The sequence below is a fragment of the Mixophyes fleayi genome, chromosome 4 (genome assembly GCF_038048845.1).
Source record: "Mixophyes fleayi isolate aMixFle1 chromosome 4, aMixFle1.hap1, whole genome shotgun sequence".
Classification (NCBI taxonomy): Eukaryota; Metazoa; Chordata; class Amphibia; order Anura; family Limnodynastidae; genus Mixophyes; species Mixophyes fleayi.
The window spans coordinates 236,273,439-236,300,372 of record NC_134405.1 but is presented as its reverse complement, the minus strand read 5'-3'; the positions used below and the strand labels follow the sequence as shown (position 1 = coordinate 236,300,372).

General features: G+C 39.9%; 1 protein-coding gene across 1 annotated transcript in view; it reads left to right on the top strand.

Moving 5' to 3' along the window:
* The window catches only part of TSPAN8 (tetraspanin 8), a 28,799-nt gene extending 2,368 nt beyond the window's left edge, over nucleotides 1–26,431 (top strand). The window contains exons 2-8 of the mRNA XM_075205343.1: nucleotides 1,507–1,569; nucleotides 11,437–11,568; nucleotides 18,179–18,253; nucleotides 18,348–18,443; nucleotides 20,025–20,144; nucleotides 22,040–22,123; nucleotides 25,422–26,431. Coding sequence (XP_075061444.1) covers nucleotides 1,507–1,569; nucleotides 11,437–11,568; nucleotides 18,179–18,253; nucleotides 18,348–18,443; nucleotides 20,025–20,144; nucleotides 22,040–22,123; nucleotides 25,422–25,475 — 624 coding nt within the window. The 3' untranslated portion in view covers nucleotides 25,476–26,431. The remainder of the gene's footprint in view (nucleotides 1–1,506; nucleotides 1,570–11,436; nucleotides 11,569–18,178; nucleotides 18,254–18,347; nucleotides 18,444–20,024; nucleotides 20,145–22,039; nucleotides 22,124–25,421) is intronic.
* Nucleotides 26,432–26,934: the final 503 nt, after the last annotated feature.

Here is a 26,934-nt window from a genome sequence, read left to right as displayed (position 1 = left end):
TTGTATTAACAAAGAGAAGTTACAGTTGGACAGTGATCAAGTAAGTTGTCAGTTTAGTGAGGATAATAGCAGTGGTGTGTTTTGAGCAGAAAACAATTTGTAAAGGATCAAGATGGTAGTTTTCAGAGGGAAAGTGGGTCGGTTAAATCAAAATCATACTAGAAATTTGAAGAGGAGCTGTGAGATAGGTCACAGGTTACCAAGTGAGCTGTGATCAAGTGAGATTTCCTTTCCAATGGGGCTGATTAGGACACGTTTTAAGGAGAATGGAAGTGTGCCAGTGAAAACATAAAGGTAAAATAGATGGGTTAAAGTTTTTCTTAGAGAGGTGGAGACAGAGGGGGAAAGTTGAGAAGCAACAGGTTGTTAAGAGGGCAGGTTGTTAAGAAAGAGCTAACAGGATTAAGGAGAGGGCTATCTACAAGTTATGTAAATACATATTAAAATATCACAGGCACAGTCATATCTGAAATAAATTATACCTATGAACTTTGCTTCACATAGAAGTGTGTTTGACAACATAATCTTCTCAGTATAACAGTAGTCTGATGTAAGCCCCTGTTTTCTTATTCAGTCTGTCTTCATGCTTCCATTCTCAATAATATCATCATGAGACAGGCTTTCACCCATGCAGTCCTTTCATCAAACACAGAAACACTCAAGTTACTGTCTCCCACATTATTATTTTTTTCTTCTATATCCTATATGGCCATAAGTGTAACCTCACTTTATTCTCTTGATAATAAATTGCAGGGGATATATTCAGTATGTGATTTTACAGTATATAACCATAATTAAAATTACTGCACTAAAAGCTATTTATATTTTGTCCATGACTTGTAGTTTTATTTTCATAAAGCAGTTGTCTGTATGCTTATTTCATGCCATGGTGCAATTGACACCACAATCTTCATCCTATCAGTTTTATAGGTATCGCACAGCATTTTATTGCACTCTTATGTGGGTTCTTTCTGCATTTTACTTTCAGTCTGTGGCTTCCTGCTTTCGCCATTACTGTCCTCACATCATAACATTGTCTTGCTACATGCAGCCCTGTCCTCATTCACACAATCACACTAGTGGACAGATCATTATCTCTGTTAAGATCACCATACGTATCTCCGGAAATAATATGAATTGTTGTGAACATTCTAAACATATGATTGGCTACTGCTTGATGTAGCCACACCTACGTTCATGTGGGTGCATAACTGGGTGCATTCGGATGCCTAGTCTGCACTCAGCAAGGAGGCAACCCCAGATATACCCATCAGAAAGTGCACATTCTTTATCCCCACAGGTGTCGCCATCTTGGCCTTTAAATCGATGTGCTACCCTATAAAAATGGGCTAATTTGCAAAATAAAGGTGTGTGAAGCCCCAGCAACAGCATTTGCACTGTAATTTTCACTTATGCAAATGAGCCTTAGTGAGACTGACCTATTGTGTGCATTGCAGTATTTTCTTAGTACATGTAGCACATTCAATGTTTTTTTTTATTTTGCAGTTATGTGGTTGTGTTATTTTGGGTGTCTCCATATGGCTTCGTGTTAGTAAAAGTGCTCAACAGGTAAGTGGCATATTTTAATAATAAAAGAAACAATCAAGTAAAAATGTTACTATGTAATGAATTGTATATCATATACATGTTGTGTTTGTAAACCTCACTAGTAGGAGTGACATTTTCAATCTATTCAGAAAATATTCAGCTCATTACACATTTGGCCATACAATTTATTTTGTTTTGCCAGTGGAATTTGATCTTACTTGTTCCTAGTCTTACTACATTCACACCACACAGCTGAATAACTTGACATTCTACAAAATACTAATGTACAAAAGCAGTGTATAATGGCATTGCATGAAATGGCAAACCAAAGCAGAACTTGGTTGTATTGCCAAAATACTACGTGAGAACAGCTTTTTCCACTAATGTACTAGATTGCTACAAAATTGCACTTTGCCAGTTTGCTCATCTTTACTTACATCAACCATTGCCATATTTGTTTGGAGAAAGGAAATCTACTATTTTTCACCTTGTGTTATCTCATATTCAATAATAGATGGGGCAGCAAAAGTTGTTATTATCATTATTGTCTTATACTACCAACATCTTCTGCAGTGCTGTACAGAGGCAGTGGTCGAAGTGGAAATTTAGAAGAGCTGGTAGGGAACTTTTTCTTTGAAATGAACGTCCGGGGACCTGGGGGCTGCTTACCCCTCGAAGGATTAGGGGTTTTGATAGAGTGAAATTAATTTTAGATGCATTTTAACATTATAAAGTATAGTCTCCTTTGTGTACTTACATTTTCCATCATGTCTATAATATTATAATAAAACTTTCCAAAATATCTCCCTTTTATCTTTCATGCTACCCTTTATCTTTCCCTGATCTGTTTCCTTTCTCTTTTCCTATGTGCCCCTATATTACTTGGAGGTATCCTCCTCTCTCTCTCTCTCTACCTGATCTCCTCTGTTCCTCAGATTCTACTTCTCTCTCTATTTCCTTACTCCTTGATCCTCTCTATCAATCTCTGTTCTTGCTCCTATTATTACCTTTCACTAATGAATTCACACTTTAGCCCCTCCATCATCACACTGTGCCACCCTACATCACACTATGCGCCCTACTTTATCACACTGTGTCCCCTCCTTCATCACACGTTTGCCATTTCATCACTGTTCCCCTCATCATCACACTATACCCCGTATTTTATCACACTGTGCCCCCTCCTTCATCACACTGTGCCCCCTCATCATTACACTGTGCCCCTTCATCATTACAGTGTGCCCCCTCCTTCATCACACTGTGCTACCTCATTATCACACTGTGTCCCCTCATCATTGCAATGTGCCACCTATTTTATCACACTGTGCCCCCTCCTTTATCCCACTGTGACCCTCCTTTATCACACTGTATACCCTCCTTCATTACACTGCTGCACCCTCTATTCTTTACTTACCTGTCTCTGATCTTCTTTTCTTCAGCCTTCTTCTCTTCCTTTTTTTGTTTCTTCAGTCTCCTGACTCCTTTCTGTGACGCTCCTTGTTGACAGTGTCGGGACGCAATGACATTACGCCGGGACGCGCCTTGTTCCCTTATCACTGACAACAGTCAGTGATAAGGGAACAAGGAGGAGGGAAGAGGGGGCCACTGCCAGGTGTGGCACAAACTATTTTTTTTACAGGGCCAGTGGTGTAATTAAGTGGGGCAAAGAAGTGCCAGTATGTCATACCAGCACATACCACTTTGAGTACTTCATACAGGTATTATAGCAATTACATGTTTCTAACATTTACACAACAATCTGTTCAAAAGAGCTTACAATCTAAAAAGAGTTGCATTGCAAAGCATTTCTAAAAAGACAAGTGAGTAATTATGGAGTCAGGTTATATGACTAAAACTGTGCAGCAAATTAAGGTAGCTGGGTAAATGAAGTACATATTTTGGAACAAATCCTGCTGACATTTGGCAGCTTTGTTAACTACTGTACACGTGACTCTTCTAACTGGAGCAAAAGTTGAACTTCATAGACCGGGTAGTCCGCACATCTCCATTTGAATCAAGACACTCAACTCTCAAACTTGAAGTCATGCAGCAAATGCTGGTTTGCAAAACCACACCTAAAAGGCATTATATAGACAGGATAGACTGCAGCTAGGACAACATTAGGTTATATTTAATAACAGAAAAAAAATAAGTCCACACTCAGTTAGTTCCATACTGTACAGGGTACCAGCTGCATAGCAATGTAAATGCCCTATAAGGATAAGTGCTGACAACTGTGTTTTTTGTTTCTATACATTTAGGGCATTTATATTATCATGCAGATGATACTATGTACAGTATGAGTTTAACCAAGTGCTAAACACACCACAAGATACTGTCAGATACTGGTTCTTGTGTCTGCTCCGTCCTGCTGTCTCCTGACACCAGGGCCGGACTGGGACTAAAAATCAGCCCAGGCATTTAAAAAACACACCATGCGTGATATTGTTGCGCGCTGAAGTGGCGTTGCTGGTGCAGTCCAACATGTTAAGCAGCAACACAAACTTGTGTATCACACTTTGTCTTCTGCCCACCCTGATCAATTCCCTTGTTGTGCAAATCAGTTTGCTTGAATTACAAAAGCATACTGTTCCTACTGTGTGCGAAAACATAAACCGACTACAGTAAACCCAGGGCCTGATTAAGGGTTTCGGTCACCATAGGCAAATAAACCAACAGCGCCTCCCTACCCCCCCCCCCCCAGTGTATAGGAATACTCCTAAATATAAATATTCCGAAATATTCTTCAGCATTCAAATTTAGATTGATTGCACCGATGTTTCTTACCTGATCTTGCTCTTCTCTCTTGCTTCTGGAAATTTGGAGTCCTGTATTGAAAATTGCAAAATTTTACTATATTGCAAAATGTTAATAAACCCTTAATGATTAGGCTCTTTAAAAAAAAAAACCACTCCATTATGGACAGATAACACTACCCTATTGTACAGGCATATATAAGTAATATCTGAACATCTGTGGTCAATAAAATATTTACCTCTACCAGCCCAATCTCATATTCTAGTGATAGCTGAGACCAGAGTGCAGCCATGCAACTGCCACACAAAACAGATATCATGCCCCCCAAAGCTGCTCTATTTTTTAAATACCACGCAAGACATTTCATTAACCCTGTAGTCATATTCAGACCCTCTCCCCCCCCCGCAAACATTTTCAGCCCCTCTTCCCCCCCCGCAGACATTTTCAGCCCCTCTTAACCCCAGCAGACATTTTCAGCCCCTCTTTCCGACCCTGCAGACATTTTCAGCCCCTCTCCCCCCCCTGCAGATATTTTCAGCCCTTCTCCCCTCCCATGCAGACATTTTCAGCCCTTCTTCCCCCCCATGCAGACATTTTCAGCCCCTCTTCCCACCCCCTGCAGACATTTTCAGCCCCTCTTCCCGCTCCCAGCAGACATTTTCAGCCCTTCTTCCCCCCATGCAGATATTTTCAGCCCCTTTTCCCGCCCGCAAACATTTTTAACCCCTCTTTCCGACCCCTGCAGACATTTTCAGCCCCTCTCCCCCCCCCCCCGCAGATATTTTCAGCCCCTCTTTCCCCCCTGCACACAATTTCAGGTCCTCTCCCCCCCTGCACACAATTTCAGGTCCTCCCCCCCTTCACACAATTTCGGGTCCAGTGTCTCCCCCCAGCACACATTTTCGGGTCTTGTGTCCCCCCCCCCCCTGCACACATTTTCGGGTCCTGAAACTTTCCCCCCCCTGCACACATTTTTGGGTCCTGTGTCCCCCCCCAGCACACATTTTCGGGTCCTGTGCCCTCCCCCCCACACACATTTTCGGGTTCTGTGCCCCCCCCTGCACACATTTTTGGGTTCTGTGCCCGCCCCCTGCACACATTTTTCAGGTTCTGTGCCCCCCCCTGCACACATTTTTGGGTTCTGTACCCCCCTGCACACATTTTCGGGTCCTATTCCCCCCCCCCTGCACACATTTTTGGGTTCTGTGCCACCCCTGCACACATTTTCGGGTTCTGTGCCCCCCCACACACATTTTCGGGTGCTGTGCCCCCCTGCACACATTTTCGGGTTCTGTGCCCCCCCTGCACACATTTTCGGGTTCTGTACCCCCCCCTGCACACATTTTCGGGTTCTGTCCTGTCCTCTCCCCCCGGAACACTATTTACCCTGTGAAAATAAAAATAAAAAATACTCTTAACTTAGCAGCGTCCAGGGAATCCACTGTGCGGCTCTACAGCCAGTCCTATGCGGCCGCGCATAGAGGCCGCACAGTGGATTCATGGACGCTGCTAAGATAAGTGTATTTTTTATTAATGCACTGGAGCAGGGCCGGCCCACAGAGCCGTCATGACGTCTGATGTCATGGTGGCTGAGATTTATTTATTTTTAATTTAATTTAAAAGGGGATCGCAGGGACCCGGACTGGCCCACACTGCCATCGGGCCCTTCTGGCATTTGCCAGAAGTGCCAGATGGCCAGTCCGGCCCTGCCTGACACTGCACTCACTCTTCTTCTTATCAGGGAAAAATCAGCATTTGCATATCCTTATAACAAGTATTATCCTGGGGTTCTAGCTGTCACCACCACTGTCTTGAAAGAACAGTCCTTGCTCGTAACTATCATTGTCCTCCATAAACTTGGTGCATTGTTTACCTCCTCAATATGTCTCCTTTTCTGACATTTTGAGTTAGCAGAAAGCAGAAGAGTTATTTCCCCATTGGGAATTATTGGATTGTGATCTTCTCCCAGGTAATATACCCACACCCCCATGAACGTGACTATCTGTTTCCTTTACCTGAGACACAAGTCATGTTCAACTACATTCATGAGAACTGGGACCAGGTTTCACATCTTCACCAGCAGGAGTAGGCTTTGGTTTTATCAAGAAGAAGTATGGATGCCTGCGCCCCTGTATTGATTACTGGGTTTGAGTCCAATCATGATTAAGAAGAGGTATTCTTAACTAATAATCTCAGAGGTGCTCGACAGCTTAAAAGATGCAACTGTTTTTTTAAATTGGATCTTAGGGGAGCATACAACCTTATTCAAATCAGAGAAGGGGATTAGTGGAAACAGCCTTCAACACTAGGGACAGGCATTATGTGTACCTTGTAATGTCTTTTTGCTTATGCAATGCCTCTGCTGTATTTCAGAGCTTCATCACTATGTTTTGTGATGTTGGGGCTTGCTAATGACTGCCAGCAGTTTATCAAGATATTCTCCTCCCTGGGCCCTCCCATCACAAGGTTTGGTTTCCAGAAGCATCTCAAGCTTTCAGTTTCATGAAGCAGTCTTTCTCTTTGGCTCCCATTATTTTAAAAGCTTTATGCATCTTGGGTTACCAGACGTGCAGGAATTTAGAAGACCAAAGAGTTAATCTCTCTAAATTATCGGTGGCCCACACTCCGTTAGGATGTGAGGGAATACATCCAGGTCTGCTCAGTTTGTACCTCTCAATCCCTTGCTCTCACAACCCATTCCAGATAAATCTTGGACTCACTTATCCATGGACTTTATCATTGATCTACCCTCATTACAAGGATTTGACACCATAGTTGTGGATGGTTTTCTAAGGCAACTTATTTCATTCCTCTCAAACGTCTCTCTTCGGCCCCTATATTAGCTTCTCTGTTTATTCAGGGGAATAAATGGCTATCCTCTCGAAATTGGCTCTGAATTTTGGTGGGCATTCTGTAGGAATATTGGGATGAAGCTTAATTTTTCCACAGCATATCATCTACAAACCAATGGTGGCACCATTTTATGCAGGTAATGGAACTGTAAGTTAATTTCTGATATCAGTAAAAATTTAATGTTTGTGTACAAAGTTACTTATAATATATACACTTTATTTAAAAAAAAACATAGACGCACACACACACACACACACACACACACACAGAAAACCTGCAACACAAATATTTACATCCTTAGCCTACAACATTTGCTGCTGATCATGTAACTGACAGCTCTGGGGTATATGTAATGCTTGAATGCTGCTGAGGTGACTGTGACTAGCTCACAGAAAACAGCAGAGCCCTAGAGCATCAACACACAGCAGGAACTGTTACTGGATCGGTATCAACTGCAGGCCCGGCACTTCCATTGGGCAAAGTTAGGCAGTTGCTTAGGGAGCCGGGCTCTGGAGGGCGCCACAGAATAAAAATTACTTTAAAACTGTGCGGCGACCGCTGACCATACCTTCCACGGCCGCCGCACAGCTTCCGATAAATCCACGGGGAGGGGGGAAGGGGCTATGGATCACCACTGCTCCGTCTCCTCCCCTCCACTCACTGACTGTCGGCATGACATCATCATCACGGCCCGACAGTGTCAGTGAGTGGAGGGGAGGAGACGGAGCAGAGAGGAGCAGCTTTATGGCGGCAAGTAAAGGTAAGGAAAGACGTGGGGAGGGGGGGGGGGCGCGGATTGTGAAAGTGTGCCTGGGGGGGACGCGGATTGTGAAAGTGTGCCTGGAGGGGGCGCGGATTGTCAAAGTGTGCCTGGAGGGGGCGCGAATTGTGAAAGTGTGCCTGGGGGGGGGGGGGTGCGGATGTGAAAGTGTGCCTGGGGGGGGGGCGCGGATTGTGAAAGTGTGCCTGGGGGGGTGCGGATGTGAAAGTGTGCCTGGGGGGGGCGCGGATGTGAAAGTGTGCCTAGGGCGCCAAGGACCCTAGCACCGGCCCTGATCAACTGATACCATGTAGAACGACTGGGGAGGTAAGTAAATTGTATAACTAGTGTATTCTGACATCATCTACAGATCTTATTTACAAATAAGTAAATGGACAAAGTCCATTGTGGTGAATTTATATGTTATTATTTTTCTTGTTGATTTGTAAATACTTGAGAGAGCTGGGCAAGAGGGAAACAGAACATACACAAAATAAGGATATACAAAGTAAATAATTTCAGATGGGAAAACAAAGCTTAGGGAAAGCCCTGCTCTCGAGAAAGCTTACAACAGCCTGTGAGGCTCAGATTTGAGATTGGAACAATATCGAGGGTGTATAAGTGGCAGTAGGGTAGTAAAGATGTTGCTTTTCAGAGGGCATTTATAGATTTAAAGTATGAAAGAAAGTGTAGTCAGGACTGGTACAGAATTCCATAGGTGTGCATTTGCATGGGAGAAATCTGATAGCCAGGAGTGAGAGGAAGCAAGGTGCCGGACAGAGGCAGATCTAAGAGGGCGAGAGAGAATTTTTATATGAGTTTTGAGATATATGAAGAGGTGGAGTTGTTGACGGCTTTGTAGGTGAGGGTGGCCAATGTATGGATTTGCATAGTAGAGTGGTGAATGGGGCGTGGTTAATGAGGAAGATAAACCTTGCCATTCTATTTGGGGTAATTTGAAGTGGGGACAGATGGGTGAGGGGTATGTTTGATACAAGGAGATTGCAGTAGCTGAGGCATGAGGTGAGAGAATGGGTAAGAGTTTTGGTTATATCTTAGTTAAGAAAAGTGTGTACTCTAGCAATATTTCAAAGGTGGAATTGACAGGAATATGAGAGAGGCTCTAATGCTGGCTGTGGATGGACTGTGCAATTTGTACTCAGGGCAATGGTCACCAATGGCTGGGTGAAATACATGGGCTAAAAGCAGAACAGGTGCATTTGGAATTATAAAACAGAAAAAGTGAAGCACATATTCAAATAAATCTTAAAACTTGCATTCCGAAGAAATAGTTTATAAATTAAACTTCTTATTTCTAAACTTCAATATTAAATGTTCCTAAAACGGGTTTGAAAGTCAATCAGAATAGACTGCATCTACAGTTTCAGGATTGCACTCATATAAACTAAGCTTATATGCGCACAGAACTTTAATCAATCTATATATTAAATTCACAGTCCAGAACATTACTACCAGAGAAACAGTTCCAAATTAAAGACAAACTTAATCAGTCAAGGATGAAAAACGTTCATAACTGGAATATGTCCATATCCCATCAGTCTTGGCTTCTCCAAGTGTTTGAGAATGTGCACAACATAAACTGCTTTTATACCTTGTAACACCCACAGATTGGGTACTAGAGTCCTAAGAGCAGCATACTTTAGTTTATTTAAAGTAAAATACTCTTATGGTTTTAGATTATTATATAAGCATCAATGCTTAATTATATTCTGTGCATCTGGAGTTAGGTTAATATTAGTTGTAATAGTCCATAATAGAAGTGGTGGAGGAGGTCGGCTTTGGAGATTTCCTTGAGTAGAACTCAATGGTGTGGAAGCACTTTTGTGGGTTTGTTTGGTATGCAATGGTTGAAATCGAAAGACTGTGGGTAGTGGCTCTAGCGGTGTGTGCTGAGGGTGGATTGGGGAGTGCAGGAGAAAGTAAATGGTCTTGCTAGAGGAGATATTGAATGGTGTTTGCTGAATTTATACTGAAGGAAGTCCGCTTTGGAGTAGAACTTAACAACGTGGAGATACTTTTGTGGGTTTCTTTGGTGTGAAATCAACAGAGACTGTGTATAGTGGCTGTAGTGTCTATGTCTAGGGCTGTAATGAGTGTGCTGTTATAGAAAGAGGCAGCAAGATCAAGGTAGGACATCCCAGTTATAGGAGAAGTGCGGCCAGTTTAAACATATTTATAAATAACTCATTAAAATTTATGTAATTTATTTTACTTTAAATGTTGCTACTTTATAAAAAAAATCTGTCTCAGTGAAATTATCATTTGTTGCTAAGATCTTTATGTAGACTGTATAGCCTCATCAAAAATACTTACATGTTTTTTCAAAAAGCAAATAATCCCAGGCGCAGAGGTGGGTATTGTCAATATAGAGCATATGATAGTAAAAATTAGAACATTCATTACAACATGCCCAAAGGGCTAAAATAGAGAACAATAACAAGGACCTGTGAACATATGAATAAAGTAAAATAAATCCAAATGGGTATATGACTACAGCGGTAAACAATAAACAAAAATAAATAGAAGAATAAAGGTATGTATAACAAATTGAACAATAACAAAGGGCTAAGCTGAAAAAACTGCAAAGAAAAATGATGAATGACAAAATGTATTACAATATCTACAAGTCCAGAACAACCTAAAAAGCTGAAACCCAACAAATCCATGGTCCGGGCAAACCAAGGAATCTCATAAAGCAATGTCCAGGGGGTGGAAAACTTTAGTTGACATAAGCTCACGGTTAGTAGAGATCCCCAGATTCTTCAGCTTCACTGTAAAGTTCTTGGGCAAATGTTAAAGGAATCTCTAAAATGATACGGATAGCGTTTGGCCCCCCTGGATGTAGATATAATTAAGTAAAGAAACTCCCGAATGTTGTCCGGAGTTCACACATGTATTCATATGTTCACAGGTCCGGACCTTGTTATTGTTCTCTATTTTAGCCCTTTGGGCATGTTGCAATAAATGTTCACATTTTTACTATCATATGCTCTATATTGACAATACCCACCTCTGCGCCTGGGATTATTTGCTTTTTGATATTTACATTATTTGGAGAAGAGGACCCGCCTCCATGTTATTACTCCCTCTGTGGCTGTATTTTACACTCGTATTGGGGAGCGCGGAGGTTCCATTTTCTTTTATTGCTACATGTTCTTATTGCTACATGTTTTTCAGTTTTATTTTCTAGAAATGGTTTAGTTGTATGTGTTTTTAATTGATCTATTTTATGATGGTATAGGGTTATTAAGATCTTAGAAGAAAGTTTTTTTGGTTTTATGGCCTTCTTTTTAATAAAACTTTTAGTTAATAATATTTAAAGGTAATGCAAAAATATCTGTTTTCCGGATGAACTGAATTAAGTCTGATTTATTCTCCAAGCAAAACTTTAAGTGATTAAATCATGCTTTAATAACAGTAAACTTTATGGCTTTATTGAGTGTTAGTGCTCAGTTAATGTTGCTTATTTGCATTACTAATTCTATGCTTTGTTCTAGGAATTGAATCTTCAAGGAAGTAGTATGCTTTCGGCAATTGACCTTCTTATAGCAGTGGGAGCCATAATTATGGTGCTTGGATTTTTTGGATGCTGTGGAGCTATAAAGGAAAGTCGCTGCCTTCTCATTCTGGTGTGTATTTATACTATAAAGTTTATATTCGCAGACATTGCTTCCAGACACAGGTCTAAACAAACATAAATAAGAACTTCTCCAGAATTATAGTTAAATAAGTCATGCTAACCAGCATAGTTGTACTATGTTCAACATTCCAACCTCAATGGGTACCATGAAGTCATCAATGGTGTAGAATTTATGCTACTAATACTTGTTTGTGCTGTTATCGCCATTTCTCTAAAAACAAAGATTGTGACAGTACATATTGATATGTAGCAGAAAAATATATATGAAAACAGCAACTCTGTGATAATGAAAATTCACAAAACTTTTGTTGAACATCTATGGATCATTCATTAAATTTGGATGTAGTTCAAAGCAAGTACTACAAAGATCAGTTTATTATTTGATTTACATGTGGAGCCTTGAAAAAATTAAGTATGTGTTATTAATATTCTATATACAATAGAAATGTGGTTAAAATAGCTATGGTAGTGGATGAACTGATGAGAATCAGGTGGAAATGTAGTTCCTGTAATAAATTGTGTATCATTATTTATAGTGCTTGAACACAGTAAATGTCCGATAGATAAATAGTGTTCAGCAGACCCATTAAAGTCCACTTTCACTCATTTAATTTTCCAGACAGATTTGTTTATTGTTGTCTCCCTTGGGTACAACAACTGATAAGCTCGGGTTTGTGCATTGAATACAATTGCATCCATACAGCACATCTGTTGACTTAGTGAAGCAACGATAAATCAAGCCACCATGAAGACGATGTTTGGCGTTTCCACTTTACGTTTTATGGAAGTTCAACACCAAACATCAAAAGATCAACACCATACTAGAGATATTTTTTGGTTCTTTCTCTTGCTCCAAACACAGTAAATGAACATAGTTAACTACAACCCAATAAATACATTTTATAATACTGATATGTTTAAAAAAATATTGTTGAAAAATAAAGAAGGTTAAATAGGACAAGGAAGGTAAAATAACAAAATACAAATTTGCAAATACTGACATATACTTACAAATTGACATACGAGTATGTATTTTTATCAGAGGTAGTTATGGTTTTCCTAAGTGTGGGATATTTTTACCATATATAACAGTTGATCAAGAGTATGGAAAAATGTGCCCTGACAGCACACTTGCTCCTTTGAGATGTCATGTTACAATGTTTTCAAATAAAATAGGAACAGCAAATGTGCTGCAGAGCCATATTCTTGCACATTTCTTTTTTTCAGATCTTCTGGAGGAGAGAGCTAGGCAGGTAAGAGGTATTATAAATAAAGACCTCTTTTTAGGTTCACATGCAACCATGGGATTTTGTTTTTGGAGCAAGATATTTAAATGACATTGGAGAACATACACATGGGGCATACCCAGGTTTAAGGGGTGCCTATAGAGAATCTTCATTAAAATATTTCAAACCCGATCGAGATGAACTTTATTTCTGAACATTAAATTCAGTTCTGCAATTTACTGCTAGCTATATATAAATTCCGTACCACATATACATTGTTTTGATACTGGAAGCTTGATATTACCATATTTACCTAGTAAACATTTCTGGGAAAATAAGTAGGTACATTTTTGCAAATAGAAAGGTGTTGCAGGAGGTGACCTTGTGCACTTTCAACTTTATTAATAACCTTATGAGTAGAAATGAATGGAACATAGCTAAATATAAATATATATATATATATATATATATATATATATATATATAGTATGATTCATGTGAGCTCTTCCTTTCAATCTTTAAGCCTGTGTAAGATTTGGAAGGGACACAACTGCAGATTGTCATTCTATTAACTTTGCATGCATTCTTAACAACCTGCACAACCTGATCTGTGGCCAATCTAGGCATAGGCACGTGGGATCACAGACCCATTTTTTTCTATGTCAAGGACAAACGAGTGACTGACACAATGCATTAAAACCTGAAAACAGTAGGGATGGGCACCGGCCACTTTTGGTGTCTCGTGTTTTGTGTTTTGGATTCGGATTTGCTTGAGGTTTTGGGTTCGGATTTGTTTCGCAAAACACCTGACGAAATGTTTTGGTTAGGATTTAGGGTTTTGGATTCGGATTTATTTTGAAAAAAACATAAAAAGTGTTAAAATCAAGTTTTTTTGGTTTATTTTCACTCCTACGCTATTATTAACCTCAATAACATCCATTAGCAATAATTTTCACTAATTCCCAGTCTATTCTGAACACCTCACACCAAACAATATTGTTTTTAGTCCAAAACGTGTCACCGAGGTAGCTTTCTGGACTGCATAGTGCAGTGGTCCCGGTACACAATTTGTTACCGCGGCCACAATATATCACCCTCAACTGGTCTCAATTCCACCAAAAAAGTATCTGGACTGCGTAGTGGAGTGGTCCCCACAATATAATAAAAAAAACCTCAACTGGTCTGAATTCCACCAAAAAAGTATCTGTACTGCGTAGTGGAGTGGTCCCCACAATATAAAAAAAAAAACCCTCAACTGGTCTGAATTCCACCAAACAAGTATCTGGACTGCGTAGTGGAGTGGCCCCGGTACCCAATTTGATACCGGGGCCACAATATAATAAAAAAAAACCTCAACTGGTCTGAATTCCACCAAAAAAGTATCTGGACTGCGTAGTGGAGTGGTTCCCACAATATAATAAAAAAAACCTCAACTGGTCTGAATTCCACCAAACAAGTATCTGGACTGAGTAGTGAAGTGGCCCTGGTACCCAATTTGATACCGGGGCCACAATATAATAAAAAAAAAACTCAACTGGTCTGGATTCCAGGGAACAGATGGCGGACACCGGATGGACGTCTAAAACCAACATAGCAGTTAAGGGCGCAGTTCCTCTTTTTTGTGACTGCACAAACAATTAACGTAGTAATAGAAATGACAGTTTTTTTTTTTTTAAAATATAGAAAGAAAGAAGGTAGTAATAGAAATGGCAGTTATTCAAATCCCTAGGAGAGTCTAAGTGGGGTGAGCCACAGAGAGATTATTTCCCTCAGTTTGTCTAACAGGTTGTCGGTGTTGTGCCTCTTCTTAAAACCTGTGATACATAACTACACACATCCGGCAAAGCTTTTACAAATTATCTGCGGCACAGGAGAGTACCACTGGACTGTACTTTAATAGCAGTACCTATTATTTTTGGGTACAGCAACAGTGAATGATCGTAGTTAGACTTTTAAATAGCAGTACAAGCTAGATTTTTTTAAATTTTGTAATATTTTTTTCCAATTATTTTTGGAAAATTTTTTATTTATTTTTTTTAAATTAATTTTTTTATATTTTTTTTTTATAAAAACATATATATTTTTTTTTTACTTTTGGATAACTGGGAAATAACAATGCCCTTAGCAGAACAGACCACAGGACACAGGAAATACAGAAAGAAAGAAGGTAGCAATAGAAATGGCAGTTCCTCTTTTTTGGAACTGCACAAACAGTGATGAAAATGAAGGTGGAGCTGGTGGCATGTCACGGTCCTCTTCAGAGGACAATCTCCTGACCAGCAGGTCTTTGCACCGCTGTAGACTTGTGTCCGCCGGAAACAGAGACACAACATACGCTTTAAACCGAGGATCGAGAACGGTGGGCAGAATGTATTCCTCTGACTTTAAAAGACTGACCACCCTCGGATCCTGGCAAAGCGTACGAAGGGCTTCATCCACAAGAGCTACATGCTTGGTGGAATCGCAATGGTGTACCAGCTCCTCCCTCACTTTCTCCAGCTGCTTCTGCAAAAGCCTGATCAGGGGAATCACCTGACTCAAGCTGGCAATGTTGGAACTGACTTCTCGTGTGGCAAGTTCAAATGGCTGCAGAACCTTGCACAACACGGAAATCATTCTCCAGTGCGCTTGACTCAGGCGCATCCCCACTCCTTTTCCTATGTCGTAGGTGGCTGTGTAGGCTTGAATGGCCTTTTGATGCTCCTCCATCCTCTGCAGCATATAGAGGGTGGAGTTCTAGCACGTCACTACCTCTAGTTAATTTAGATTGTAAGGCTGGTAAATACTTTAAAGATAAAAAAAAAAGCAGGCTGCACAGACTGTGGAGCTAGAAAGTGAAATTAAATGGACCACATTACTTTGGTGGCTATCTATGCACCCCGCCCTACACTTGTAGTTGAATATAAAAAAAGCAGCCTGCATAGACTGTAGAACTAGAAATTCAAATATACAAAGAAATGGACAAAGGCAGTTTGGTATCTGTCTGCATCAGATCCCCTCTCCACTAGGAGTAAAATAGAAAACTATTCAGCCGTTATATAATCTAGAATAGAAATAGAAATGAGAAAGGCAATTTGGTATCTGTCTGCATCATAATCATCAACATCCTCCTCAGCGCCAGCTACATCAATATCCTCCTCCCGGTGTACAACATTCACACCTTCATTAGCCAAATCTGTAACTGGACTGTGGGTGATCCTTCCAGCATATGCAGAGGGCGTGCTGCAAATGCTGGATGGAGTCACCTCTTCTTTGCTGTTTTGTTGTTGTTGCTGACAGCAAAACTCTCTTAAATTTTTTGTAGGGGGGGGAGGAGGAGGGCTTAGATCCTTGGGTGAAGCTGGACCACTAGTCATGAACACGGGCCAGGGCCTTAGCCGTTCCTTGCCACTATGTGTCGTAAATGGCATATTGCCAACTTTACGTTTCTCCTCAGATGATTATAAGTTTCTCTTTTTGCTCCTTTTTGAGAACTTGGGCTTTTTGGATTTTACATGCCATGTACTATGCGATTGGGCATCGGGCTTGCCAGACGACGTTGATGGCATTTCATCGTCTATGTCATGACTAGTGGCAGCAGCTTCAGTATTAGGAGGAAGTGGGTCTTGATCTTTCCCTACTTTATCCTCCAAATTTTTGTTTTCCATTATATGTAGCACAAGAGAGCGTACCCCTAAGCCACACACACTCGGCAAAGCCTTTAAAAATTATATGCGGCACAGGAGAGTACCACTGGACTTATACTGCTGAATCAGTGAACTTTGTAATATAGCAGTACCACTGGACTTATACTGCTGAATCAGTGAACTTTGTAATATAGCAGTACCACTGGACTTATACTGCTGAATCAGTGAACTTTGTAATATAGCAGTACCACTGGACTTATACTGCTGAATCAGTGAACTTTGTAATAGCAGTACAACTGGACTTATACTGCTGAATCAGTGAACTTTGTAATATAGCAGTGCCACTGGACTTATACTGCTGAATCAGTGAACTTTGTAATATAGCAGTACCACTGGAATAATACTGCTGAATCAGTGAACTTTGTAATATAGCAGTACCACTGGACTTATACTGCAGAATCAGTGAACTTTGTAATATTGCAGTACCAATAGACTTATACTGCAGGATTGTTTTTGGATATTTTTTTTAAATTTATTTTTTTTATAATTACTTTTTTTTTTTTTATAACTTTTTAAAAAAATTTTTTTAACTTGGGAATAATGGAGAAATAACAATGCCCTTAGAAGGACAGAACACAGGACACAGCACCACTGGACTGAACAGGACACAGCACAGGACCCAGCAGCACCAGTTAACTCAGAAGGACAGAGCACAGGACACAGCACCACTGGACTGAGCAGAACACAGCACAGCACAGCACAGCACAGAACTGAACAACACAGCACAGCACAGCACGAGATATAGCAGGACAGAGGACCACCTAACACAACCTCCCTCTACCCTGATCAATGCCCGAGTGAAGATGGCGGCGACTAGCGGGGAATTTATAGGATCCGAGTATCGCGAGATCCGACAGCGGGATTATGACTCAGAGCCTCGGTTTCAGTTTTGCAATTGGCGGGAATACCAGGATCTGTCTCGGATCCGGCTCGGATCGGCAACGTTCGGGTGGGCTCGGATTTCAGATATCCGAGCCCGCTCATCGCATCAGCACACAGGCTGATGCGATTATTAGAATCTAAATTTTCCATAGAGATTATTAAAATTGCATCTACTCTGATCAGACCAAGTGATTGTTTTGTGCTCTGCCAAATGTTTTGGCAACTTTGGATGCATTTGATATCAATTAAAGTTTGACACATTTATCGGCTCACTTCGACCACTGTGTGTATGTTGATGTACATGTATCTCAAGATAAGCCCAACTCAAAACCAGCAGTACTTCTAAGTCAGGTGTACAAATGTCTATACTGGTGTCTAATGATAGAGCAGAGATTGATAGTTATAAATGGTTATACATACAAAAATATGGAATATAAGTTGTAATCAAATCATAGCACACCCACATCCATAGTTTAAAGCTTTATAAATGCAATTGTAATCTTTAGTGTAGTAGTCCATCACCGGGGGGTGCTCCAATTCTGTTTACACTCCCTTACTATACTAAAATTACACTTACCCACCCCCGTTCTACCTCTTCTGCGCAAGGGGCCGCAAGTCTGACATAGCTCAGATATAAATACAGATGAATTTTGGTACATATGCGGAGTACAGAAATGCGTATGTCCAACTCTAAATGAGGACTATTATTATTTTTAGTATTTTTATTCTTATTAGTATTTTTATTATTATGCTAAAAGATAATTATTGTAACCTTCACCAAAACTTCCTTTCTTATTTTATTTAGTTTTTTATTGGGTTGCTTTTGATCCTTTTACTTCAAGTAACAGCAGGAATTTTGGGAGTTGTCTTTAAACCAAAGGTATGTGAATACATTTTAGCTGACCAGCTGCTGCCTATTCTCTGTGATTTAGACTGAGCTTATACTTTAATTTGTATTTTTTTTGCTTTTCTAGATTGAAGAAAATATTAAAACGTCATTGGAAGACCTTTTACCATTGAATAGACAAAATCAAACTTTTCAAGATGCGTTAAAAACCATCCAGGAAGAGGTAAGACAGAGTAAGCAGGCACATTGTATAAGCAGGCACATTTATACTGAGCTTTTTGTATTACAGTACTAACATTTCTTTTCAGAAGTGTTAAAGTCTGGTGGATGGTCATGTTTTCCTGGATAAGTTGTTGTTGTGTCTCCTATGAGTTTATTGCAAAGGTGCTAAAGTCTGATGCCATAAACATGTTTTAATGTAAATAAACTGTTAAAGAAGCACATTAATATCTATAATGAAATGAATAAACTTGTATGACATCTGTATATTGTTGGACCATGCACTCATGTTGTATAAAGACTAGACTTGTGTAAAGGAATTAAAAAATATGTAAATTTGAAACAAAAACAGACATAAAAACAAAACAGCAGTTGAAAATGTGATATCCATTTAATACCGTCTTTCACTTTGTGGAGTAAACCTGAACAGTATTGTATAGAATAAATCTTAAAGACCATTCTTGTGTCTTTTTTTGGTCTTCACATTCTAGAATGGCAATTTTCATATTGATTTCTAAGGGGCTGATTCAATTCGACCACGTTATTTTCGAAATAATGCAGCGCTAAAAGTATTACTGTTAATATGGTAATTTAACCCCTGCGAGAAAAAATAGAATATAATAGTAGAAGAGGACATTTGGGGAAATTACAGGATTATGAAAGGCAACCAACAAGCCAGTAATGATAGTATTCAGAAATCAGAGGAAGAACTAGCAAGCTGTGACCCCAGTGCAGGGAAGCGGGGAGGAGGGAACCAAGGCCCAAAGCTCACTAGTTCCCCATGCAGTGGGCCCCATTATCTCCATGGGCCCCGGTAAAGTGGTGTGTTGTCCAGACTGCATTGTTTCGTTACAGCTATTTGCAAACAGAGGCTGGTATATTGTAATACTGGCATATTCAGTTGGGATAAACTAATGTGAAAAGTGATTCATTTTAACATTCGTATGTACAATTAAGTTACATAATCTTGTTATAGCTGTGATTGCAAATTTCAAATATAGGAAACATGGGGAAAAAAAAGAACCATATCATAGCGCAATATGTAACATATAATTTGTTTCCATGTTTCCTATATGATCTTAATCGCGATGAGGAATATTTGAAATTTGCAACCATTTGGACTGTTACAGAACTTCTGGAATTTGTGGAAGACACATACTTGGTGAAAAAAAAGAGAGGATATATAAAGACCGTATAAGGTTGACTTTTGATTAACTGTTAGCGCCAGCTCTGTCACCAATTTTTATTGTTTGAACTCTATATTTCTGCACATTACATGTGGATTATGTGTGTGTGATCAGAGGGCTGCTTTCAGTTTGCCTGCGCAGATATACCAATATACCAATTGTTTTATTTTGTTCTTTGGTAGCCATTGTTAAATTTTTAGTGTGGCATTGTTTTAGAAACAGGTCTCCCAGCACACAGTAACAGTTACTACCAATTTACCATTCAATATCTAGTGATTCTTCAGAAGCTCATCTCAGACATAGGACGACCCTTGTTTTATTCATCAAGATCTATGAAATTGTATGATGTTTCAATATAATTCCCCTTTATGTGATTTTCTCTCCATCTTTTTGTTTAGAACAATTGCTGTGGTATTAGTCAGGGTATTGAAGACTGGGGTAATAACCCTCCAGAATCTTGTAGATGTGATCCATCAAAGGAGCCAGGTTTATGTACATCTAGATCTTACTATAAAGAGGTAAGGACATCTCGTTTTGACTTCAGATGTAACCTTGCTTCATATGATTTAAGCTTATACCACAAGAAGAATTGCAGGGCCAGGTTGTTTAATTAAATATATGCAAGTTTATATGTACAGCTAAAGGGTATTGTCATTTTGGGCCTACTCATCAGTTCCCCTTTTAGTCCTTAGTCCTGCCATTTTTTTTTTCATATTTACAACTGTCCACTATGATAAATATCGTGATGGCCTTTTCGTTTTTTGCTGATCATTCTGTCTATAGAGTAATTTGGCAAAATTATGGTATTCATCATCATCATTATCACTTATTTATATAGCGCCACTAATTCCGCAGCGCTGTACATAGAACTCATTCACATCAGTCCTGTCCCATTGGAGCTTACAGTCTAAATTCCCTAATGTAGACACACACACAGACAGACAGACAGACAGAAAGGGAGATTCAATTTTAAAGTAACTTCCTGGAAGTATTTGTGTGTATTGCAAATCTATCTTGAAGTAATTTGTTAATTTATTTTCTACAAATACATTTTTGCAACAGTCAAAATAATTGCACAAATATTGTACATATTTACTACCAATAGATGTCAGGAGAAACTGCACATTGTTATCATTAATATACTTTTGTTTAAATTACACTTAAGTAAAGGTACTGTTTGTGAATTGCTTGAACAAATTGTGAGACTCAGCATGTATTGTTGCTGATTTGTAACTCCTGTATCAGTTTGCAGCATTAGGCCAGTTTGCATATATTCACTTTAAAATGACTTCTAAAAATTATAATTTTCAAATCAGTTACAAAGATTTCCACATACAAAAAATATTTTCCTTTATATATATATATATATATATTGGACATTGTAATGATATGATACCCCTGCTGTCATATGAGTAAAGGACATACAAATGTATTACGGATTGGAGAAGAGAAGACAAAAACTGAAAAGAAAGGGGAAGTTGATGATAGTAAGTGAGGGCAAACTGCCAAGTGCTAGTAATAACTTGGCCACTAGAGGGCCTATTTATAAATGGGAGAAACACATGCAAAGTATGGTGAAGCATATTTAACAAAGACCGCCGCAGTCATCCGATTGTTTTTGCCATCTCATAGTAAGGGACAAATACAGGATTTTTTTTAGTATTATTTTAATAAAACATTGTTTATTAATTGGAATATATTTAAAAAAAGAGTGAAAATGGCACTGGAAGCCCAAGTCCTGGCTTTCTGTTCCCCTGTGTATGTGTAAAACCAGGTCACTCATGCGCATATGACTTTACACTTGCTTGGTGCAAGGGTCCTCTTTCCACTGCCAGTCAGTGTTGCCAGGCAGCAGAATATCATTCAGCTGTTCAGGCAATATCTTAATGATAAATTGCGTTGATAATAGATTTTTTTATCGCCGCACCATATTATATAGACCCGTAGATGTCATTAGCCTTCACATCTCTTCCCTTTGGCTTTGTACCTTGTTTCATCACAATGAAGACTATTGAGTTTACTACAAGTGAGTAAGCGAGGAATGCAATTGAAACTAGTTTTATTTGCAAATGGTGTTTTGCAAGGGAGGGTTTTAAATTCCATGAGATAAATCCTTGAAATTCATTAAATGTGTAAACCCAATGAATTTCTCTCTTTTAAATAAAAGTAAATATTTGAATGTAATCTGAATAATATTTTCTTAATTTTAATTTTCTTAACTGCTTGGTTTTCAGTTGAAGAAATTCTGCATGTCATGAACCTGATTTTTTTGTTTTTATTGTTGTAGATACATATTAATGTTTTTAAAAGTGCTATAAAACATTACCAACTGTTAAGCATAAACTGTAAAAAACCTTTAATTATATAAAATGTTCTGTAGAAGCTAATCCTCTGTATGCATTTTCTTCCACAGACATGTGTATCGGTAATCACAGAGTACTTTCAAAAACATCTCGCAATCATTATTGGAATTGCATTTGGACTGGCGGTGGTGGAGGTACTATTTTAGGATTTAATCATTTAAAACTATTAATTAACTCAAATACTGTAACTTGTTTATGTTCAATGTCAAGATAATGATAAAACATTTAAAAGAGGTGTGTACACAATATATTCCAAGTTATGTTAGCAAAATTTCTAATTTACTGTATTTGCAGTGTCTGAATCATTTTATGTGAGACACTTTTTAGTTCACAAACAGTCCCCTTCCTCCCCACACCCACTGCCATCAAACTATCAGCATGACTTCCATGCAGTGTCGGACTTGGACATGAAGGGCCCACCGGGGGATACAATGGAAAGGGCCCACTGCTGGGGGAGGAGGTTGTGGTCAGCCCTCGAAGGACAGCTAGCACCGTAATGTAGTATATAAAGAATTCAGTGTTTATATAAAGAGTACACAGTCTTGACCTGCCCCTTGGATTGGGCAGAACAGTCACCCATAATCGGGATGGTCCCACTAGAATCAGGACAGTTGGCCCCATGTGCCATCACACACACTACATTGTCACAAGCCCCATGTGCCATCACACACACAGTACTGTGCCTCTTCATCATCACCACGCTGTGCCTCCTTATGATCACACTGCGCCCTCCATGCTGCTTTTCTCCCCTTCACCTGGCCCCCTTCATCACACTGTGCAATGCTGTTCTCCCCCCCTTCATCACTCTGTGTCATGCTGCTTCCCCCCTTCATCACTCTGTGCCGTTCTCCCCCCCTTCATCACTCTGTGTCATGCTGCTTCCCCCCTTCATCACTCTGTGCCTTTCTGCCCCCCATTCTTCATCACTCTGTGCCTTTCTACCCCCCCTTCTTTATCATTCTGTGCCTTCTTCCCCCCTCCTTCCTCACTCTGTGCCTTTTTGCCCCCTTCTTCATCATCATTATGTGGCTTTCTGCCCCCCTCTTCATCACTATGTGTCTTTCTGCCCCCACTCTTCATCACTATGTGCCTTTCTGCCCTCCCTCTTCATCACTATGTGCCTTTCTGCCCCCCCCCTCTTTATCACTATGTGCCGTGCTGCTCTCCTCCCCTCTTCATCACTCTGTGCCTTTCTGCCCCCCCTTCATCACTATGTGCCTTTCTGCTAACCCTTCTTCATCACTATGTGCCTTTCTGCACTCCCTCTTCATCACTATGTTCCTTTCTGCCCCCCCTCTTTATCACTATGTGCCGTGCTGCTCTCCTCCCCTCTTCATCACTCTGTGCCTTTCTGCCAACCCCTCTTCATCACTATGTGCCTTTCTGCCAACCCCTCTTCATCACTATGTGCCTTTCTGCCCCCCCTCTTTATCACTATGTGCCGTGCTGCTCTCCTCCCCTCTTCATCACTCTGTGCCTTTCTGCCCCCCCTTCATCACTATGTGCCTTTCTGCCAACCCTTCTTCATCACTATGTGCCTTTCTGCACTCCCTCTTCATCACTATGTTCCTTTCTGCCCCCCCTCTTTATCACTATGTGCTGTGCTGCTCTCCTCCCCTCTTCATCACTATGTGCTATTCTGCTCCCGGCCCCCCTTCTTCTGCCCCTTTATGCTTTCCTCCCCTTGCCTCCGTTCCTTTACTTACCTTCCTATTGGCTTCTTTCATCTTTTTTATTCTCTTCTTGTCTTCTGACTACTTTCTTCTTTCTTGCATGCTGGCTCCTCTCTGTGCCGTTCCTCACTGAATGTCGGGAGTGGCGTGATGACGCCACGCCCGTCATTTAATGCAAACGGAACAGAAAGGAGAAAGGAGGGGCACCAGCGCTGAGATGATATAAGTATTTTTTTTTTTAAAGTACCTGCTGCCTCCACCAATGAAGGTGGAAGAGTTATCAGGCTTCGGGGCCTACCGGGGAATACCCCGGCTCCCCGGCTGCCCAGTTCGACCCTGCTTCCATGTAAGCTACTATTAATGGCATAGTTTTAATGGTCCAAAGTTTGAGAAAGACCTTAGTTCGATGCTTGTAGATAGGCAATACTATAAGTCACAGTTACTAAGGGATAAATTTGAAAAATACCAGGAGCAAGTAATAGTTACAGAGGTACAGCTGGTTTACATTGGAAACAGGAAGGATGTCATTACTACCCCTTTTATTAAACTGAACTTTCATCTTTCTCCTAAAGTGCAGCTCAGTTCCTTTCTCTTTTAAAGTAATCATAATAGCAAGGGGTCACTGGGACTTTCTCTATTATTTGAGTCACTTTTTGTGTTTTTAGGTTATTATTTCAGATTAAAAGGCCCTAGAAATTAGGTTTTCCACCAAGTGCAAGTGACAGGTGCAAAATGTGTCCCATTAAAAGTATAGCAGAGCGCTGTATAATACCATCTTTGAGCAGGCAGAAGAATCAGGTATTTTTTTTTGGGGGGGGGGCAGTAAAAATTCTGTGCTGCTACACATACTATGACCAAAAGTTAATTTATATATTCCCATCCCACAAGCAGAATATTATTTTTCTACAAGGCACACTTGTGCTCACTTGACTACATTTCTCACCCCAACTCCTCTCATTGGAAAGTGCAAACAACTGAGGTCATTTTGACACTCATAGCCACACAGCTATCTGTAACATTGTGCAAAAGTAATGTGACTCCACAAAATAGCACTTGCACTGTGGATTTTCACTTTAGCACAGTGATAAATAAGCTTTAAAGTTCTCCACACGCAGCAATATCTTCAGCAACATCAGTCGACTGAGCAGCCTTATATAACAATGTGTATGATCCCAAATGAACTCCATGCTCAATAACTATATAATTTAAATTAATTGACTCATTATTGAACATGTTGGCAAATGGCCCCGTGATACTGCAAGAGTTATGACTGCTCTGCCCAAGCGCAGAACATCTGGATTTTGACAATTTGGCTAGTTATATATTTATATAATTAGACTCTGATTCTGTAGCTCAGTAATCGGGCTTTGTGGCAGGATCATACAGGGAGTGGCCAGCCGAATGCACCCTTTCCTCTCATTCAGAACTTCACCATTAAACCACGTATTGATCCTGAAATACCAGTTACAAAATGATTACAGTACCTGGAGCAATAGCATAGACTTTTGTTTTAGAGTGATTAATATTCTCATGTAAGTTACCAACACTACTAGTAATTGTCCCTACACGCTACCTATCTTGTTATAGTTATCCTCGCAGAATGTGAGTTTTACTATCGCTATATATGTTTTTAAGTATTCATTCACCTGTGACCCTTATTATACTCTAGAAATTAATCTTTCAAATATTTTAAAAGATTTATTTTCACCTAAAACTAATAGAATTGTAAAATCTCTGCATAATTTATTTGTCTTTACAGCTTTTTGGCCTTGGTTTTTCCATGACATTGTACTGCCAGATAAAGAAAAAATAAAGAGACAGAAAACAAACATTCAATTCAGAGAAGTCCAACTGAAGACATCAGAAATGACTTGGTCAATAGATCTTCCTTCTGCTCTATATAATTGTTTAATTCAATATGCAATAGTAAGAGGTGATGTATTGTTCGAACTATTCTGTAGTCACTCACTACACACGTTTAGAATCAAATATATCTATGGAATATGGTGCACCCAGTGTCAATTAATACATTTCAGTGCATTCATATTATAAGTGTATCACCTCTGCCTATTGTTCATTGTAATGAAAAATATTGTCTACCAAAAGTAACTTTTCTGCCAAAATGTCTCCCAAAGTTTTAAAATCCAATATTGTACTCTTACTGTTAATAAATTAATAAACTATAAAGGGATTCATATTCTGCCATTTAAGGTTACTAGTGTTAAGGTTTTACAGATTACCAACTTGAATTGTATTTACTGACTGTGTCACAATATTAAGTCAATTATACTGATACATTTTTCAGAAGTCAATTGTTACTTTTGTTTTGGATATGAAATGCAGTCTTACACTCAATGTTTTGTATACAATACATTCTTGTACTGTTTGTTTGAACGCAAGTTGTTTGTCAAAACTGGCAAAAATGATATATTTAGTAGTAGTGCTGTAGACCTGTTGTTCTGTGTTTTTGTCTGGCTATGAAAATTGTAAGGCTACCAGGGGCGCACACAGGATTTTTAAGGGGGGTTCCCCCCAACCCAAACCCCCCCAAGAAAATGAGAGAGCTGCTGCGCATGCGCGGCAGCACTGTACTATACAGCAGCTGCCGTGCTGTTAAAGAAGCGTCCGCGCCGGTGCTGTATACAGGGGCACTTCTTTAGCGGAGGGGAGGGGTCCCCCCCTACATGCGCCCTTGGCTACCGAGCTAATGGTTAGATCTTCTGCACTCTCAGCCTAGCTGGTAGACCGGAGGCAGCCTTATGTGCTAGGTGAGGGTACCTGGTAGTTCGGAATAAATTAGGCAAAACAACTGGAAAGATACTTTTCTTATCTTTATTTTATATCAAATATAGATATATGTATATTTACAAATCAAACATGAAAACCATACTATTAACAAAAGCCATGGTGTTCACTGCACAGTGAACCTACTGAATGACCCTACCCTAAAGGGGCTATAATCACTGTTTCTCTGGAGCACTGTCCAGGACACCAAGCCATGCCATTCACTCCTGTACCAGTAAGGTAGGAAGCAAGCCCAATGCCCTCCTGCTTTTGCCACTTTGTACACAAAGTTCCATGATCTATAGCAGTGTTGGCTAACCTGTGACACTCCAGATGTTGTGAAACTACAAGTACCAGCATGCTGTGCCAATATATAGCAGCTTATTGCTGGAAGAGTATGCTGGGACTTGTAGTTTCACAACACCTGGAGTGTCACAGGTTAGCCAACACTGATCTATAGCATGATCTGGACCAGTCCAACAGGAGGT